The sequence below is a fragment of the Nanorana parkeri genome, unplaced genomic scaffold, assembly GCF_000935625.1.
Source record: "Nanorana parkeri isolate BGI_ZX_2015 unplaced genomic scaffold, ASM93562v1 scaffold176, whole genome shotgun sequence".
NCBI classification, from domain to species: domain Eukaryota; kingdom Metazoa; phylum Chordata; class Amphibia; order Anura; family Dicroglossidae; genus Nanorana; species Nanorana parkeri.
The window spans coordinates 1,076,360-1,096,196 of NW_017306444.1; the positions used below are offsets into that span (position 1 = coordinate 1,076,360).

Genomic DNA, 19,837 nt, shown 5'->3' on the forward strand with positions numbered 1-19,837 from the left:
ATATTTCCTGCAAACATACAGTCTATTGCTTATGAAACATAAGCAGCCATTTACATTTATTGCAGTTTTTTTTTATTGTCAGTAACATACCATACGATTTATCACATGTCCGTGAAGGAAAAATAACATTTGTCCAAGAAGAAAAATATAATACATAATTGTCCAAGAAAAATATAATACATAATTTTGCAAAAAGTTAATACATATTTTGTATATGTGGTCAGTATGATGAGATGAAGGAAGGATAAACATGGCCCAGGTAATAGGAACATATTAAGTACTTATTCTGCCCATCTCTGAAGTCAGTTTAGTTCTCTTCGTGCAATCTACTGACTCCTTGTCTCCACTACTGCTCCAGCCAAGCGTATCTTTTACCATTTGCCGGCAGTCCTCTGACATGTAATAGTATATGAATGGATCGATGCAACTGTTGAATGATGTCAAACAGAATGCCACCATGTACCAGATGTACAGTTGGTTGTGACAATCCCACTGTGTTTCCAAGTAATGAAAGATAAGCAAAATATTACTGGGGGTGAAGCAGATGATGAACATGAAAACCACCAAAATGATCAATCTCATCACCTGACTGTGAGATCCCCTATTCCTTGACAAGGTGAACCAAATTGACACATAACATATGAAAATAATAATCAAAGGGATGGCATATCCCACAATGAAAAGAACAAGGAAATATGTGGTGTACCACTCATAACCATAGCAAACTGCCCATACGTCATGGCAGGTTGTCATATTTGGATCGGTAAATGTTTTTATTTGGGGAACTAGGAAGAATATTGAGACACCGGCTATAACAACCAACCAGATTCCAGTAGCAACAGATGCAAAACTTCTCCAACCGCGTAGGCTCCTGGCCAGAAAAGGATGGACCAAAGCAAAGTATCGATCAATGCTGATGGCCATGAGAAAGAACACAGAGCAGTACATATTTCCATAGAACACCGCAGTGACTAATTGACACATAGTTTCCCCAAAAATCCAGTTGTTTCCCAGGAAGTGATAGACAATCTTAAAAGGCAATGCCAACAAAAAAAACAAGTCTGCGGCTGCCAGATTAATTAGCAGAAGGGTGGATGGCATCTTTTTGGATTTAAAAAGAAGTACCCAGAAAGCAATTCCATTAGCTGGAAGACCCAAGAGGAATACGATTGCATAGAACGTTGGTACAACCAGGACGGTGACAGATGATGTTAGATGGTACTTAATGTTGGCATCTAAAACAGAAGAGTTACAATTGTCCAGCAGTAAAACTCTTCCTTTTGGTTGAGCTGTAGAAATAAACAGAACAAAACCAGTTAATATTAATGTATTTTCTTAAAGGTACACTTCAGGTACATGTAACATGGTAATACAAGTATGGGGCATAGGCTGTCAAGCGCTTTTGCTGGCAATGGTTGAGAGCACCAGATCACGTCATGATGTAAAATCATCTGCTTGCCATTAAACCTAAATCATCTGCTTGCCATTAAACCTAAATCATCTGCTTGCCACTAAATCATCAAACTGTGATTCAGTGCACAGTGGCGGCACCAGGGTGGGTGTCACCCGGTGCAGCCGCGGCACATGTGTTATGACATCTGTGGTGTAACGTCATCACACATTGGTGATGGACACTGGCAAAGAGAGGAGGGGATATTGACCTGGCAGGACCAGGTATGCCACCAGGTCCCCTCCTCTCTCTAGTTCCACTGTCGGGCTCTGGGTCCATTTTGCATTGCAATGCTTAAAGGATAACTAAACACAAGGTTGTATACATGTGCAGGTCACTTTAAAAAAAAAAAATATTTATTTATAACAAACCAGGATACTAAAGGTCAGAAACAACAGACACAAACACCAATACATACATTGGATTCAATATGTAGAGGATAAAAGCATAACAAATTATAATACATCAAAAAATATCAATAGAATAAAAGAAAATGCTGTGTGGGTCATTGTAACTTAAGGACATTGTAAGGAAAGAGGTTCTGCAGGAGCTAGGTGAGTCAGGGGGGTCTATTGGTGATGGCTGGTCCGGGGGGATTGGGAGACTGTGGCTGGTGGTATGCTGACTTTATGTAAAATGTATAGCTGGTGGTATTCTGCATAACTGTATAATGATGATACAGCAAAGCAGAATACCACCAGCTATGCGGGACTACAAGTCCCAGCAATAAATTGTAAAAAAACAAATCAGCAATACAGAATACCACCAGCATCCCCCCCGCGTGCCTCCCCCTTCCCGCTCCAGATTTACCTGACTCTCAGGCAGGACCCTCTTCCGTGTCTCGGTGTCCAGGGGGCGGGACTAGGTAGAGAAGGTCCTCACACAGCAGAATGTGCTGCAGGCATCGCCAGGCAGCACATTCTGCTGTGTGAGGACCTTCTCTACCTAGTCCCGCCCCCTGGACACCGAGACACGGAAGAGGGTCCTGCCTGAGAGTCAGGTAAATCTGGAGCGGGAAGGGGGAGGCACGCGGGGGGGATGCTGGTGGTATTCTGTATTGCTGATTTGTTTTTTTACAATTTATTGCTGGGACTTGTAGTCCCGCATAGCTGGTGGTATTCTGCATTGCTGGACAATCATTATACACCAATGCAGAATAGCTCCAACTATGCAGGACTACAAGCCCGTCTGTGCGCAAATGCAGATACTGGGTTGGCGTTCTCGACAGAACACAGGCACTCAATTTTTATACTGAAGTGGCTGCCTGAGGTCTCCCGCATGCTGGGGACCTCGGCAGCCTTCCTGTTAACCACACAGTACCATGGCGGCGGGGGGTTGGATTGTTCGGTTGGGCCGGCCGCACCGAGCAATCGGGACCCAAAGCAGAGGTTGCACTGTATTCAGGTCAATTAGGCAGCCGTCTTAGCCCACGCTGGGGCTTTGCAGCTGCCTAATTTGTGTGAGTACAGACCGCCCGGCGGAAACATCCCAGAAGGAGAGGCCAGGTGAGTGTGTTGTACCCTGGGGGGAGAGCTGGTGGGCAGTGGACACAGAGGTGGTGGGAGAGGAAAGGGGTGGCACAGTAGCAGGCACAGGCTGTGGGAGAGGAAAGGGGTGCCTGGGTCGCTATGGTGATTGTTAGCCACTGATCAGTAACATACACTAATTCTCTGACATTTCTGTAAATCCATCCGTCAACTACAGAATTATGTAATATAGTCTTCAGTCCATTTTTTTACCAGGCAGCAGAAATGTATCAACTGTGGACAAAGGTCCTAAAATCATTAGTGAACGGAGAAGGGATAAAAGTCAAGAACAAAACCTTTATTAGTTTTTGGATAGACTGGTAAAGAAATAGAACACCTGTCAGGCTTTAACTGCTATCTGGGGCTCTGTTGGACATATTTCCCCTAACTTCCTGTCCTGCTGAGCACGGTTTCACCAGACAGGAAGTTAGAGAAAACCAGCAACAGAGACATTGACAGAAATAACTATCTGACTGGCAGGGCAGCCCCTAGGTGACATTAGGGGTCTTAAAGACCCCTGATGTCTCCATAAAGAGGACCTGTCACACCCTATCTGCTATTAAATAGGGTGCTTGTTAGCCTATGTAAAAAAAAAAAAGTGTTTAAAAATTAAAGTGACATATAAGAAAAATTAAAAAAATGCAAAAAAAAAAAATTAAGTCCCCCGCCCCCCATGTGCACGCACATACGCACGCAAACACGCGTCGGGGCTCCTACGTGCGAAAACGACAATTGCGCTACACATGTTACATATCGCCGCGAATGTCAGAGTGAGAGCAATAATTCTAGGGCCATCAATCACTGTTAGCACTAAACTGATGAGCATTAAACGTGTTTAAAATGTTCCCTATAGGAAATTTGGGGTATTTAATTTTTGCGGCTTCACGGGCGAACGCATTTTTAAGGCTTGACATGTTTTCATACACGGTGTGACCCTGTCTTTTATATTTTACCAAAAAATTGATTATATTATGTTTCTGTGCACTACATTTTTATTTAGTTTATTGTTTCCTAAAGATACTGGTTTGATCAACATTTGCGCAAAAACCGTGCAACATAAAAAATTGCAACTAGCATTTTCTTATTCTACAGTGTCCGTCAGTCTCTCTCACTCTCCCCCCCTTTTCTGAGGGGAGGAGGAGGGGGGAAAGAGTGAGACACAGACCGACCATGCTGAGAGGAGGGAGGCAAGCATGAGAGAGACCGACCGACGCTAAGAAGCTGCCAGCGTCGATCGATCTGTCTCTCTCCCCCCCAGTCTCTCACAACCCCCACCATCCCTGGGGCCTCTGTCTGAAGTGCTGCAGTGCCAGGCAGGCAGCAGCCGACATACTCTTCTTCATCCTCGATCTCTGGCGCTTCCGTCCGTGAAATTAGGCTCCGTCCCTGTAAGCACTTCAGCGGAAGATACCAATAGCGCGGGGGGGGGGGGGCCCGGGACCATGCAAATGTAATTATTCATATAATTCTATCAGAAAAATTATAGCTTGGAGCCCACCCCCCCGGCCGCCAGGGCCCCTTACAGTGTTCCCCTCACTTCCTGTCTGGTAAAACATTGTCAGCAGGACCTCCATCGGGAGTTACAGATGGTTGCACACAATTACTCGCTGCACATGTCCCTTCCAGGAGCAGGTTTCGTACAGAAGTGCACGCCTGTGTAAATGAGCCCTAGCAATCAAAGTAAAAGTGCTGGGAGAAATTCCCACCTAACTCATATTATATCGTTTTGGTAGGTGATAGTTTAGGTAGGTCATCACATCACCTTGTTTTGGTAGCTCAGTCTAAAGTTGATTGTACAGAGATTGCACAGTCATATTTTAATGTGTATGGTGAGCCTTAGAGCGCAGGTTACTTTACACTCCTTGTTAAGGGGTAGTGTTGTGATGCAGCTGGCTGAACACTGTATCATCCGGCCCATGGCTGACCACTGTTTTCATGGTGCCAAGACAGCAGTCAGCTCACAGACCAAAAAGCTGCATAAAAAAATGTCAATGACCACTCTTCATACATACATACAGTGACAGGAATTTATCAAAACTGGAGCAGACAAAATCTGGAGCAGCTGTGCACAACAACCAATCAGCATCTCTCTTTCATTTTCAAAGCTTAACTGAACAAACTGAAGCGAGAAGCTGATTGGTTGCGATAGGCAACTCCTCCAGTTTTTGTCTGCTCCAGTTTTGATAAATCCCCCCACTGTGAACAAAGTCTGCAAATGAAATCACATGCTCCAGATATTTGAACTGTAATATGGCAACTATCCCTCCACCCAGAGTCGCAGAGGTTGCAGGTGCGACCGGGCACTGGAGTTTCGCCACTTAGGCCCCATTTACACGTAGCGATTTCCGCCGTGATATCGCGCATTTTTGCCGCGCAATATCGCGAGAAGTCGCCGGCTAATGCTATTCAATGGAGCTGTCTTAGCTCCATGTCATGCATCGCAAGTCGCTTCTACATGACCCTTTTTTCGGCGGATTTTGCGCGATTTTGCTTTTTTCTAATGGAGCCCGACGGAGAAGGTCGCTCTACCGTCGCTGGATCGTCGCTGGAACGTCGCCCCGAAAGTCGCGCTATCCCGGCCGCGCCGATCCGCTGCAAAAGGTATGTCGCTACGTGTGAATGGGGCCTTAGAGGGGTCCCAGGACAGGAGGACGGGCCCGTAGTAACCGCTGATTACCAGGATATTTAATATCCCGGTAACCGCTAATATCAATACCGGGACCTCTTCCTCCTGTCTTGGGCCCTGCACATTGTTCCGGGTGCAGCATGAAGAATGATGGAGCCGGCGCAGCAGCCAATGAGTGGGAATCAGGTTATCCCCGCCCACTCATCACACAGAACTGCTGCCGACCGTAGAACTGCCTGTGTTCTATGGAAAGCTCCAACTCCCTGGGTGTCAGAGGCGTGCTGCTGACACAGTTTTCACCTGAAGACTCTGAAGAATTCCAGGCACGATAAGATATAAACTACAGATTCACATACCATATAAAGGAAGAACACGATTCTAAAAGGCTGAGGACGTTTGCTTAACAAAAAGTGGTTTGCAATGTGCCTTGCTTCATCATATCCTGGATACATAGAAATTGTATTTATGAAAATAGGTGGAATGTACATACGGCTGGGGTTTAAACGGGAGAGATTTTGCTTGGAGAGAGAGAGAGAGAGACTGTCTTTTGTTTTATTATTGTATTACATCCTCAAACTTATGCTTGCAAAAAACTTTATTCTAAACATGAGGAAATGTCTTTATTTCTCAAAACTTGCATAAACAGGATGTACAGTGTTTTTTGTATATATTTCTTTATTTCTGCAATTTCTCCACTGTGCTTTAAAAGAGAACTATGTGGTAACCTTGTTATCCCATAGTTCTCTTTAGGGTCACAGGAGAATATAAAGGTCCGAAAATAAATTTGTTTCAGGATTCGGACGAAATTAGTTATCGGTAGTCTGTACGAACTTTCATTTCGTATAGGGATTCGTTTGTTGCAGCAAAGTGCCATTTGAGAAAAAACAAAATTCTCAAATGTCATTTTGCTACAACGAAATTTCGTCCAACAAAGGAAATTTCGTACAGACTACCGCTAACAAATTTCAGAATCGTAAATTCGGATTTGTTTGCATTCGTTATTAACTGTAATTCGGAATTCAGGTACATCCGAATCTCAGAATTTCTGAAACTTCGTCTGAATTTTGTTTCGGAACGAAACGAATCGCACATGTCTATATACTTACGTCCTCCTGCCACCCAAAGCTCAGTATATAGCGAGCTTTATACTGAGATGCCGCAGCCGGGACGGATCCCGACAATACTGTCGAGATCCACCCAGCTGGCTGATTGACAGCAGGCTCTGCCTATCTAGAGGCAAAGCCAGCTGTGCCCGCCCCCCGTCTGTTCCTCCAGTCAGTGTTGGAGGTTTGGAGAGGGGAGGGGGGATCACTGCCTGACAGTCACTGCTCTCTGAAGGGAGATGATCAGGAAGTGAGCGAGCAACGATATGTTTTCGCTCACTTCCCGATCTATAGAGCCGACGTGTGACAGTTTTAATGTCACACGTCGGCTCTAACTATGAGGATGAGTGTAATTTTACATATTTACATAGTTACATAGTTACATAGTATTTGGGGTTGAATAAAGACATACGTCCATCAAGTCCAACCCATATAGGTCCACGCATCATCTCATTCTTAAGGATACTGGTATCCCTGGATATTACGGTCCCTTAAGAAATTGTCCAAACGTTTCTTGAACAAATGTACACTCTTGGCTGAAATCACTGCCGATGGCAGTGAGTTCCAGACCTTAACCGCTCTTACTGTAAAGAACCCTCTTCGCCCATTGTGCTGGAATTTTTTCTCCACCAACTTTAGGTGGTGGCCTCTAGTCTTTGTAATGGAGTTAATCTCAAACAGTTTGTTGCCACTCACCTCATAGTTCTCCTTCGCTGTATTCAAATTTTAATTGTATTTGTAAAGCGCTTTTGGTGTTTAATAATAATCGTTTTTTGCATAATGGCACCTTCCTTGGACTACTTTGCCAGTTTCCTTTCCTGAGCAAATCAGGATTGCTAGTGAAGCGCTGCTCTACAGCAAACCTTGGTATGGAGTAAACTAGAAAAAATGTATCTTTCATAACGGAATGGTCAACCAGCAAATATTTATATAAGCAACCGAACCAGAAACAAAACAGTTTATCCTAAAATAATTAACATTATACTAAATTAGGCTCAAGATCATGATTAATACAACAATGATCCCCCTCTTACTAACGATAGCACTATAGGGGATCCCATTTAGCCCATGCTGGTACCAGACCTGGATCTGTAAACAAAAAGTCAACACGGTGTGATGCTATCATGAGATGCCAAATGCATTTAAAGTGCTTGTACTACGAAATAACTAGACACACATGGTAATTAAATATACACAATTACAAAATTATAAAGCCCAGAAGCCTGTAACTTCAAAGATATTAAAGCATACGTTAACCCAATCAATAAATTCTCATACAAGCTTTAACATGTTAATGTAATTTCAAAATGAATTTGCAATATTTTGTAAATCTTCAATTTCTATTAAAATAACGCCTAGTGAACAGGCTCTGTCCCTGTCTCCCAAATGTGCTCCTATGTTGTCACTCTGTCACATGGGCTAGTTCAAAGGACGGATTACCAAACCTACATCAGGATTTGTTGGATCCATTTCAAATCCACTACAAAATACAGGTGAAACTTGAATAATTAGAATATCGTGCAAAAGTAATGCATATTACATATGCATGCTTATACTTTTCAGAGGTCCGATATTGTTCTATGTACAATCCTTGTTTTATTGATTGCATGCAATAATCTACTTTTTTGAGATCGTGGATTTGGGGTTCTTGGGGTTTTCATGAGCTGTAAGCCATAATCATCACAATTATGACAAATCACGGCTTGAATTATCTTGCTTTGCATGTAATGAGTCTCTCTCATATATTAGTTTCACCTTTTAAGTTGCATTAGTGAAATAAATGAACTTTGCACGATATTCTAATTATTCGAGTTTCACCTGTATATAACTCTAATATTGCATCTCTAAGTAACTAGCTGTAACCATGGTCATCTCATACACTTAGTTCACACTGGTGGTCTAGCTGTTTCAGTGTGTCAGCTGGTCACGGGTCCCAATGCCAAGCCCTTTCCCTATCCCTTCTTCATTTCCCCTTTATTTCCCCTTTTTTATGTCTTGTGATATAGTTCTGTGTCCCCCTCCAATGTACTATGTACTATTAAATGTAGTTTTGTTATGTATATATGGCATGAAATAGGGATGCACCCATACTGATAGTAGTACTCGTACTCACCCAAATACTTTGATACCTACCCCTGATACCGGAACTTCCGGTTAGAGGGAGATCTGTGTCCCCCTCCAATGTACTATGTATGTACTACTGATTGTAGTTTTCTTATATATGTATGGCATGAAATACCGATACTGGAACTTCCGGTCAGAGGGAGATCTCCCTCTGGCCGGCAGCGCTGCGAGGGAGCATGGATCCAACTTCCCGGGCAATCAGGAGGCCGGGAGACAGGTCATGACCCGCCTCCCGGCTTCGTGATTGGCTAGGAAGCTGGCTTCACTTAATGCTAGGCAGCCTGACTTCCTGATTGGTCAGGAAACCAGGCTGCCTAGCAATAAGTGAAGCCGGCTTCCTAGCCAATCAGATACGAGAGGCATGTTGTGACCCGCCACCCTGCTTCCTGATTGGCTAGGAAGCCGGCTTCACTTTGGTGCTAGGCAGCCTGGCTTCCTGACCAATCATAAACCGCCGCCCGGCTTCCTCATTGGTCAGGAAGCCAGGCTGCCTTTTTTCATTAAGCCGGCTTCCTGGCTAATCAGGAAGCCGGGAGGCGGGTCATGACATGCTACCCGACTTCCTGATTGACTAGGAAGCCGGCTTTACTTGTTGCTAGGCAGCCTGGCTTCCAGGCATATCAGGAAGCCGGGAGGCAGTTCTTGAGGTGTCACCCGGCTTCCTGATTTGTCAACAATAATTGAAGCCGGCTTCCTAGCCAATCAGGAACCTCGGCAGCACGTCATGACCCGCTGCTCAGCCTTCTGATTGGTCAGGAAGCCAGGCTGCCTTGCAGTGTTGCGAGGGAAGTGAAGCCGGTGTTCTTTTGATAAAACACTGGCTTCACAGGCAATAAGGAAGCCAGGCAGCGGGCCATGACCTGCCGCCTGGCTTCCTGATAATCCGGGCTCACAGATGCCGTTATCGTATTTCGGTATTGGCGAGTGCCAAATAAAAGAATATTGGTACTCGTACTCAAAACTGTTAAAAACGGTATTGGTGCATCCCCTGCATGAAAAGGCTGGAGGGTTTCATGACAATGCTGTTGTAGAAAGCATTGAAGATATGTGTTTTCAACCTTAAACAGGCTAAGATGTAACCGTTGTCTACCTGTTAAATATTTCTCGTCCTTTAGAATGGAAACCCTAATAAAATCACACTGAATTAAAAAAAAGAATGTGCCAGGGAGAAAATAGTCATCTGAAGTTGGACCTGGTGGGGGTAACATTAGTGTAAAGGAGCATGATTGTAAACCAGACTGACCCATTCAGCAGTTCCAAATTAGAGTTTCTTAGAAGCTGCATATGAACTCTGACTACTCAACCTACGCAGCCACTATGTAATGCAGAGGCGTTGCTAGACCCTGGCACCCAGGGCATGTGCCCCAGGTCTTCTACTTAGAGCTCCAGGTGTCCTTTGCCATCCCAAGTATGATCCTCTAATTTTTATCTTCCATTTTTACTGCCACTAGTAACTGCATATTCCCCTCACAATTCTTTAGAATAATGTTGGATAGATAATTATAGAAACTGGCATTTTTAATGAATGCTTGGCATCTACGTTTACCTGGGCCTCACAATGCATATTTTGTTTTCATTAACAATATTAGACCATTGATTAGCAATGATATATATGATATACACATTGCGCTTTTGGAATATATTATTAGTTCTTCTTTTTTAAGCAACATCATACATTTGATTTTTATGTTCAGTCAAAGAAGTAAGAATCAACTTCACCCACTTTTTACCATGGTATACCACAAACCCTTTAACATTTTAATCTATGTGCTCTGGGCTTTCCCCAGTTCTTTTAGAAACCTACAAAACGTCCCTAATGTAGTGCAGGTACTGTGGTCTCCTCACTGCTGCCTATGAAGTAGTAATCAGAATTGGTAGGTTATCTTAACTTACTTCTATAATCATTGAAATTAATAAACTATTGCATCAAAAATTGCTGGTGAAACCAGTATCTATCCTTATTACCTTTACACACAAGAGAAGATTATCACATAATAGTGCAGAAGATGTACACATTGTAAAATGGTCTCTTTACTCACAGCAACCAATGATACACAAATATTCTATTTGCTGAACTGTTTCAAAGTTTGAACATTAATCTAAACCTCAATTAAATGAATGGGAGCCAAATCCGTAAAATCTATTCTGGCAATTTTTAATGTTATAGTCATATCAGTGAAGGTTGCTGATTGCTATGGGTTGCTGCCCTTTGCACATCTTTGCTCTATACACTGTATTACTGAGTAAGTTAAGAAAACGTGAAATTGTAGAAGAATGTCTGTTCTGCGTGGCTCACACAAAGCGGTTCACTGGTTCTCCTATTACACAAGAAAAGAATCTACAGCCAGTCCCTCGAAGATAGGGAATGGATATAATCAACAAAATCTGAGACCAGGTTGCATAAGAATTTCTTTCAACATACAGATACTCTCCCTTTTGTTTCACAATCCACCCAAAACCCAATAAATCGTTTTCCAGTTGCTTATCCTTTAAACTTCACCCACATTAATAATAGACCATATTAATAGTTACCTCGATTGCAGGCTGCATTAGAGATGCTCAAAAGAGTGAAGAGAATCACAGCAGTATATAAAACTTGTGAAGACATTATGAACTTTGCTCCAGCCCAGCTGCCTGCATCTGCTCTTACTGAAATCTTCTGCTTCACTAACAGGATACATCTATCACCAGAGCAGAAGTGTTACAGCATGGTGTGTACTGAAGTTGAAAAAGTACCTCCTCTTCAATGCTTTTTGACCTCCTTTTCTGGTCAAAACATTGCCATCTAAGTCTGTTTTGTGTAATCAGCATAACATCTTGAATCAACATAACATCTGTGGCTATTTTGTTGACTGATGCATTATCGAAACTATGTCAGCACAATTTATGCCAAAAGTGTTTGTACACAAATATTTTTCCAGAACACTTTAAGAAGCTTTACAATTCTGCATGGATAATTTACTGACATGTCACAAAATATAACACCTACAACTAACCTGGGGGTTCATTTGTAAAATCTCCGCCAGGTGATGCTATTCACACGGTACTGGCGCCCATTGATTTGCGCTGACGAGCTTAGGAATTTCCTATACTCATCAGTGCCGTATCTAGGGGCTCTAGTGCTGTTTTGATGTCTGTCTCTTTTTTTGTTCTATAACAACAAATAATTGTATCTCTTATTAATTAAGTGTTGTTTTATACTTTTACACAGTGAGAACATTTTAGGAGTCTGTGTCACCATTAAAACTGCAACAAATACCAGCATAGGAATCACCTGATAAAACTTCTTGAATGGGACCCAGTTAGTAACCACATCCACTATTATAATGGATACCAAGTCTGTCAATGCACAGTGGCAAATTGTTTAAAAGAGAGCTATGGGGTATACTTTTTTTGCATATTTAGTTTCCTCATGATACAGGAGTACATTTTGCAATGTACTCCTGTAATCAAAAATGCACCATTAGCTTAAAATTAAATGTAATATACTGTGGGTAGGGCTAAGCTCTGTGCTAAGAAGCGATCCCAACAATATTGTTATTATCCTCCTACCCCATTGTGTGACAGCAGCTTGCTGCTGCACGTTCATGAGAACCTATGCAGGTACAGCAGCTCAGGGCACATCCTGCCAGAAGTATTGGGCATCCCTCCAAATCATTGGATTCAGGTGTTCCAATCACCTCCATGGCCACAGGTGGATACAATCATGCACCTAGGCATGCAGACTGCTTCTACAAACATTTGTGAAAGAATGGGTCGCTCTCAGGTGCTGAGTGAATTCAAGCGTGGTACCGTGATAGGTTACCACCTGTGCAATAAGTCCATCCATGAAATTTCCTTGCTACTAAATATTCCACGGTCAACTGTTAGTGGTATTATAACAAAGTGGAGGCAACAGGGAACAAAAGCAACTCAGCCACGAAGTGGTAGGCTACGTAAAATGACAGAGCGGGGTCAGCGCATGCTGAAGTGCATAGTGCGCAGAAGTCAATAGCTGCAGACCTTCAAACTTTGTGTGGCCTTCAGATTGGCACAACAACACTGCAAAGAGAGCTTCATGGAATGGGTTTCCATGGCCTACCAGCTGCACCCAAGCCTTACATCACCATGTGTAATGCAAAGTGTTGGATACAGTGGTATAAAGCACGCTGCCACTGGACTCTAGAGAAGTAGAAGTGTTCTCTGCAGTGACAAATCACACTTCTCCGTCTGGCAATCCGATGGACGTGTCTGGGTTTGGCGGTTACCAGGAGAACGTCACTTGCCTGACTGCATTGTGCCAAGTGTAAAGTTTGATGGAGGGGGTATTATGGTGTGGGGTTGTTTCTCAGGGGTTGGGCTTGGCCCCTTAGTTGCAGTGACTAAGCATGTGCAAGATACCTGCCGGCAATGAGGTTTATTGTCAGTGGCCATCTGTTTGGTGGTAAACTGCTCCAAAAGACAAGCATCATCACCCTGCACGGGGGTAATGACGCTTGTCTTCATGCGCCGTGTCCATACACTTGCCGCACAAACACTTACGCATTACCTGTATGGCAAATGTACGGACATGGCGACAGACAAGCATCAGCAGAAGGAGCAACCTCACCACGTAAAAACAAGAGGTTCCCTTTATATCAGGTCAAAGACGCAGGCGATCCAGGAGGGGATACAAGCCCAAGAATCAGAGAAACCAGATCCATGGACAACAAGGGAGGTCCACTCCAACGGAGAGCTCGGTAATCGATTTGTCCTCTAGACCTGTGACAGATGAGGAGTGCTGATTTCTGTCAAGGGGCCTATCTTTCTGCCCCCCCAATCACTTTGAACCCTTTCCGTTTTGAAATTGAAATGTTCAAATTCTAAAGACTACTTCAGATCAAACAATATTTCTCTACCCAACCGTCCAACCCACACAAATGCTCCCCTTTTAAACTTAAGAGCAGCTTTATTCCGCCATGCATGTTTCCATCAATTGAAACCTATGTTCGAATGAACAAACATGATGTGATGGAAGCTAATAAGTATGGCAAGATGCATTCAAATATGACTAAAGTGGACAAAGACGCATTAACTGCATTAAAAAATAAGGTATACTGACCATGTTAGCTGATATTTCCAGCTATGACACAGCAACACATGAGAACATGCGTAGTATTCGCACAGAACTACGTGTGATTATTGGCGTAGGTAAGACAAATGCATGGCTTGATGATGCTACAGCTGAATTCCTCTATAATGATCACTCACGCACTCCTGTCCTGTTCGGATTACCAAAGATACACAAGGGCACTAATCTGCTCAATTTTCGTCCTACCACAGGTCAGGTGCAAGACTTTGCCCAATTAGGGCTCAGTACTCAGTTAGAGTCATGATTGAGCAAAGTCATGATGACTTACTTTGCCAAATCATGGCTCATAGCTAAGTCCCAGCAGCACACTATAGAAGGCTGCGTGCTTACACCGTAGCCCTACGTAGTGTGTTGCTGGAGTTAAAAAAGAGAGTTCTATATTCAGCGTCCTATATACAGCGTCCTATATACAGCGTCCTATATACGGTATTCTATATATACGGTGTCCTATATACGGTATTCTATATATAGGGCGTCCTATATACAGCGTTCTATATACAGCGTTCTATATACAGCGTCCTATATACAGCGTCCTATATACAGCGTCCTATATACAGCGTTCAATATACAGCATTCAATATACAGTGTCCTATATACAGCGTCCTATATACAGCGTCCTATATACAGCGTCATATATACAGCGTCATATATACAGCGTCCTATATACTGCGTCCTATATACAGTGTCCTATATACAGTGTTCTATATACGGCATCCTATATACAGCGTCTTATATACAGCGTTCTATATACAGCGTTCTGTATACAGCGTCCTATATACAGTGTCCTATATACAGCGTTCTATATACAGTGTCCTATATACAGCGTTCTATATACAGCGTCCTATATACAGCGGCCTATATACAGCGTCCTATATACGGTATTCTATATACCCTGTTTCCCCGAAAATAAGACCTACCCCGAAAATAAGACCTAGTACTATTTTTGTGAATTGCTAAAATATAAGACCTACCCCGAAAATAAGACCTAGTTGTGACCATTCCCAGGGCCGGTGGTGGCATAAGGGAGAACCTGAAGAGCCGTGGGAGAGAATCAGCGGTGCCAACGAAGCCAGCCCTAGAGGAAGCGAGGCGGCACCTCTATAGTGCCGACTCCTGTCACAGGCGGAGTGATACCAAATGCACTCCGCCTGTGAGGAATCCATAGTATAAGTGCGCTTCGCTCATTCTGGCCAGCGATTGGATAGCAAATTGCTCATGGAAAGGTACGGCACCCCTGATTGCCCTGATCACCATATTTTTGTACATGAATACATGTAGACTGTTGTACATGAATAAGCGTGGATTGTACATAAAAAAAAAGAACTACCCCGAAAATAAGACCTAGTGTGTTTTTTTGAGCCCAAAAAAATATAAGACAGTGTCTTATTTTCGGGGAAACACGGTATACGCCATCCTATATACGGTATTCTATATATAGGGCGTCCTATATACAGCGTTCTATATACAGCGTCCTATATACAGCATCCTATATACAGCATTCAATATACATCATTCAATATACAGTGTCCTATATACAGTGTCCTATATACAGCGTCCTATATACAGCGTCCAATATACAGCGCCCTATATACAGTGTCATATATACAGCGTCATATATACAGCGTCCTATATACTGCGTCCTATATACAGTGTCCTATATACAGTGTTCTATATACGGCATCCTATATACAGCGTTCTATATACAGCGTTCTGTATACAGCGTTCTGTATACAGCGTCCTATATACAGCGTTCTGTATACAGGGTCCTATATACAGCGTCCTATATACAGCGTTCTATATACAGTGTGCTATATACAGCGTGCTATATACAGCGTGCTATATACAGCGTGCTATATACAGCATTCTGTATACAGCGTCCTATATACAGTGTGCTATATACAGTGTGCTATATACAGCGTTCTGTATACAGCGTCCTATATACAGCAATCTATATACAGAAATCTATATACAGCATTATATATACAGCGTCCTATATACAGCGTTCTATATACAGCGTGCTATATACAGCGTTCTATGTACAGTGTCCTATATACAGCGTTCTGTATACAGCGTCCTATATACAGCGTACTATATACAGCGTTCTATATACAGTGTCCTATATACAGCGTTCTATATACAGCATTCTATATACAGTGTGGGTGCCCCCTTTGTTAAAGGGGTACCCCAATGCAAATAAGCCCCCTTGCCCGCAGACCCCCACAAACACTGGGTCAGGGATGTGGGGAAGAGGCCCTTATCTCCATCGGCACGGGGACAAGGTGCATTTCCATGGACGACCCTGGAAAAGCACCCTCCCAGTGTCCCGAGGGCATTTGGCCTGGTGTGGAAGGGAGGGGCCCCTTTCCGGCCCTGCCAAGCCTATGCTCGGATCAAAGGTCTGGTATGGAATTTTAGGGGGGACCCCACGTTCCCCCCCCCATTTTTGGGGCTGGGGTCCCTCCTTACAGTTCCTACCAGACCTTAAGGGCCTGGTATGACTTTAAGGAGGAACCCCATACACATTTGTTTTGTTTTTTTTACATGGGGTCCCTCCTAAATATTCCTACCAGACCTTAAGGGTCTGATATGACTTTTAGGGGGAACCCTACACTTTAAAAAAAAAAAAAAAATTGGTCCCTACCCTACCAGGCCTAAAGGGTCTGGTATTGTTTGGGAGGGGGAACTGCACACTGTAAGTGAAGAAAAAAAAATAATTTTCTTTTCTTTTTAACCACCTGCTGTCTGGCCGTTGAGTTCGAGTTCAAACTTTTCGGCCGTTCGAATACGAACCGAACACAGGGGTGTTCGGCCTATCACTACCAACTACATTGTGTTACATTGGTCAAACATTTCCCATGTAAAATGTCCATTGAAAGTCTTTTTTATGCCTAATGACATGTTTAAAGCTGTTTGGCTGTCTTTGTGACATCATAGCGACACCAAGGGGAGTGTCTTTTGTTTTTTTGCAGTTTTGTTTGTCTATATATACTCTCATTGTTTTTGCAACTATGCCATTGCTATGCCTGATGAAGGGACCCTGTGCGGCCCCAAAAGCGCTTGTGTTTTTGACATGAGTTTTTAATAAATCCAAGATTGATTATCCTTGAAGCAATTTGGTGTGCTGGTGCCATTTCTCTCATATCAAGAGGGTGATAATGCTTGCCGCGAGGGCGCCTTTTTACATTTTTTTGGAGCGGTTCAATATTGCAAAAAAAAAATTACAAAATGAAAGGGCTGATGGTAGGTGTCGGTACCGGTGCATACCAACAGAAAAATAGCCCTGCATGTGATGGGCTAGATCAGACCTTCTCAACCCGGGTTCTGTGGCACCCCGGGGCACCTTCTGGCTTCCTCGGGGTCCCTTGAATTTTTTATTTTTTTTTGAAAGGTTTGCAGGCATTTAGCATACTGTTAAAGGGTGCTGTAACTGGAAAAGGGTTAATAAACGCTGGGTTAGATATATACTGTTTACAAGATGCAAATAATATATTACAATATACAGCTTTTATACCTTATATATGCCATTGATACTTGTATCATGTATAAATAACTATTATTGATGTAAAAAAAAACAACTAGCATTAGACTGCGCTCAATATTTCTCATGCTCACTTAATTACAGTATGTATGTTACATATATATTGTACAGTATATTATATGTAATACCATAATGTCAATATATCCAAGGCAGAAGAATGGGGACAAATCAGGTAAAACAGTTACAAATGTTAAAAATATTTTTAGCTTAATGTAGTAAAAAATTTCTGTTTAATGAAGTTGAAATGTAATCTCAGCCTAAACACAAGATGTCAGTAGAGGCCTCAAAATGTCCAACATAGTATATACTATAGGATGGCCACATTTATCAAGACATTCCTGGGTAGGAAATAGAGTGTTTCTGTCAGTCCTTGTCCCAATTGTACATCTGTATCCATGGAATTCATAATGTGGGTCACTCCAGCCCCGGAAACCACACTTGAAGAGGTTCCCTCCTGGGTGTACAGCCCATACCTATACCTATCTTTGCAGCGTGTTCAAGCACATGTGTTAATGTGTGTATGTTGTGTGCTACTGTGCGTTGCATTAAGGCAGCTCATTCATTTTAGTAGGCTTTCTAAGACACCAAAATGCTCCAAAAAGGTGCATGTACTAATTGTAGCAACGCAGTGCACCACAAAGCTCAATAGTGTGTTAAACATTGTGATGCGCTTCACCGTAGGTACGCTGCTGCATGTTGCTGAAATTCAACTGTGTGGATCTGGTCTTAAAGCTCATTTCAACCTTTGCAGAGGTATTTTTTTTTAAAACATATGCCAGCAATGTACACTGAGTGAACATGAAGCGGTTGTATGGAGTTGATGTATATTAAAACAGAAACTTACATTTTTTTTTGTTAGCTTTCCTCTTCATATCCGCATGGAAATTGCTGTCTCTGTAATGAGCAAGCAATGTGTGTATATCTTTCTCCCCCCGCCGGACATTGTATTGTGTGTAAAGGCAGAGCTGGTGTTTACTGATCTTGTTACAATGGGTGACAGGGAGGGGGCTGCTGATTACAGTCTGACACCCTGGTGTCAGACTGAATTTCCTGTGGAGATAGTTTTGAATTTTTAGGTGTCAGGCCTAATATAACCTTCATATTAAAAATGAAGAAAGCCTGCAATGTGAGTGATCAAAATGTGCACATGTATACATCATCACTGCACCTCTTCATTACTACCATAAATGCCAACCACTTACAAAGGTGGAAATTGACTTTAAAGTGATATTAAACTAAAAATGTTTTTCAGCTATTTCAAATTCTGATGAAATCACTTACAATGGATGCTGACGCTTGTTGTTTAAATGTGTTAGCTTCCTGCAGAAGCTAAAAGCCCTGATATCCTGTTTAAGGGTGGCTTCTTTCCCTTGCAGGGTCCTATGGAGCCTCCCTTGTGTATGCTAGTAAGCTGTGTCTGTCTCCACAAACGCTCAGACGCAGCAAGACAAGCCACTCTCCAGCTCCCTGTTCCTTCCTCCTCCCTTCTAATTTCTCCAACTTAGTAGATGGATGGTTTCTGGAGACTGCTCTGACTCTTTTGATCTTGTACTAGACAGGAAGTTCAGGGTAGTGGAGCTGAGAGACTTGGAGCCAGCTGATCCGAAACATGATGACAGTAAGTACTTGGACAAAAACTTAAAGAAACACTTTGCTGAGCAATCTATATTTCTTTGATCTGAATTCAATATTGAATACAAGTTTGAGAATGTATTACTTCTTTAACCAGTTGACATCCGCGGTGTTAAACCCCCTACCCTGTCACCAGACCATTCCTTTCTCCCCATAAGATTATATTTGCATTTAACATATGTCTGCATGTTTTTACCTGTAAAAGCCTCCTTTGTGTAGGCATCCCAAACCCCTGACACTAATGCCATCTTGGATGCGATATTGGCAGCCCAAGCAGACACACAACTGTTACTCTAGTGACACTCTATAGCAGTGGTTCTCAACCTGTGTAACCTCAGGACCCACATTTGTCCTTGGTCATTAAGTTGTACCCAAGTTGCACTGCAATGTAATGCGCGGCATTGCGGTACTGCGAGTTCCGATGCGGGCAATAGAACTGTGGGCGGGAGGTGCGTTTGGGGTGCCATTCAAATGAATGGCAATGCAATGCACTTCTTACACCAGCACACGTGGTAGGTGCGATTGCGTGGTACAGTGCGTTATTCGCACGGGACTGTGCGATTAACGCACTGTACGAGTGTGAATGGGCCCTCAAAGACACTGAGACGCACACAACCACAGACACAATCTCACACACATACATACACACTCCCAAAAACAAACAATTTTTGTTTTTAAGATCCACCCAGTCTCCCTCTCTTACGAGAACTGGATCCTCAGCCTGGGGT

At 42.9% G+C, this 19,837-nt stretch overlaps 1 protein-coding gene across 1 annotated transcript; it reads right to left on the bottom strand.

Annotated features, from left to right (window-relative positions):
- Positions 1 to 273: 273 nt before the first annotated feature.
- Positions 274 to 13,314, bottom strand: LOC108785739 (proteinase-activated receptor 3-like). Its single transcript, XM_018554871.1, has 3 exons — positions 13,210 to 13,314; positions 7,740 to 7,794; positions 274 to 1,289 (listed from the first exon to the last, which is right to left on the bottom strand). The coding sequence occupies exons 1-3, from the start codon at positions 13,312 to 13,314 to the stop codon at positions 274 to 276; spliced, it is 1,176 nt and encodes a 391-aa protein (XP_018410373.1).
- Positions 13,315 to 19,837: the final 6,523 nt, after the last annotated feature.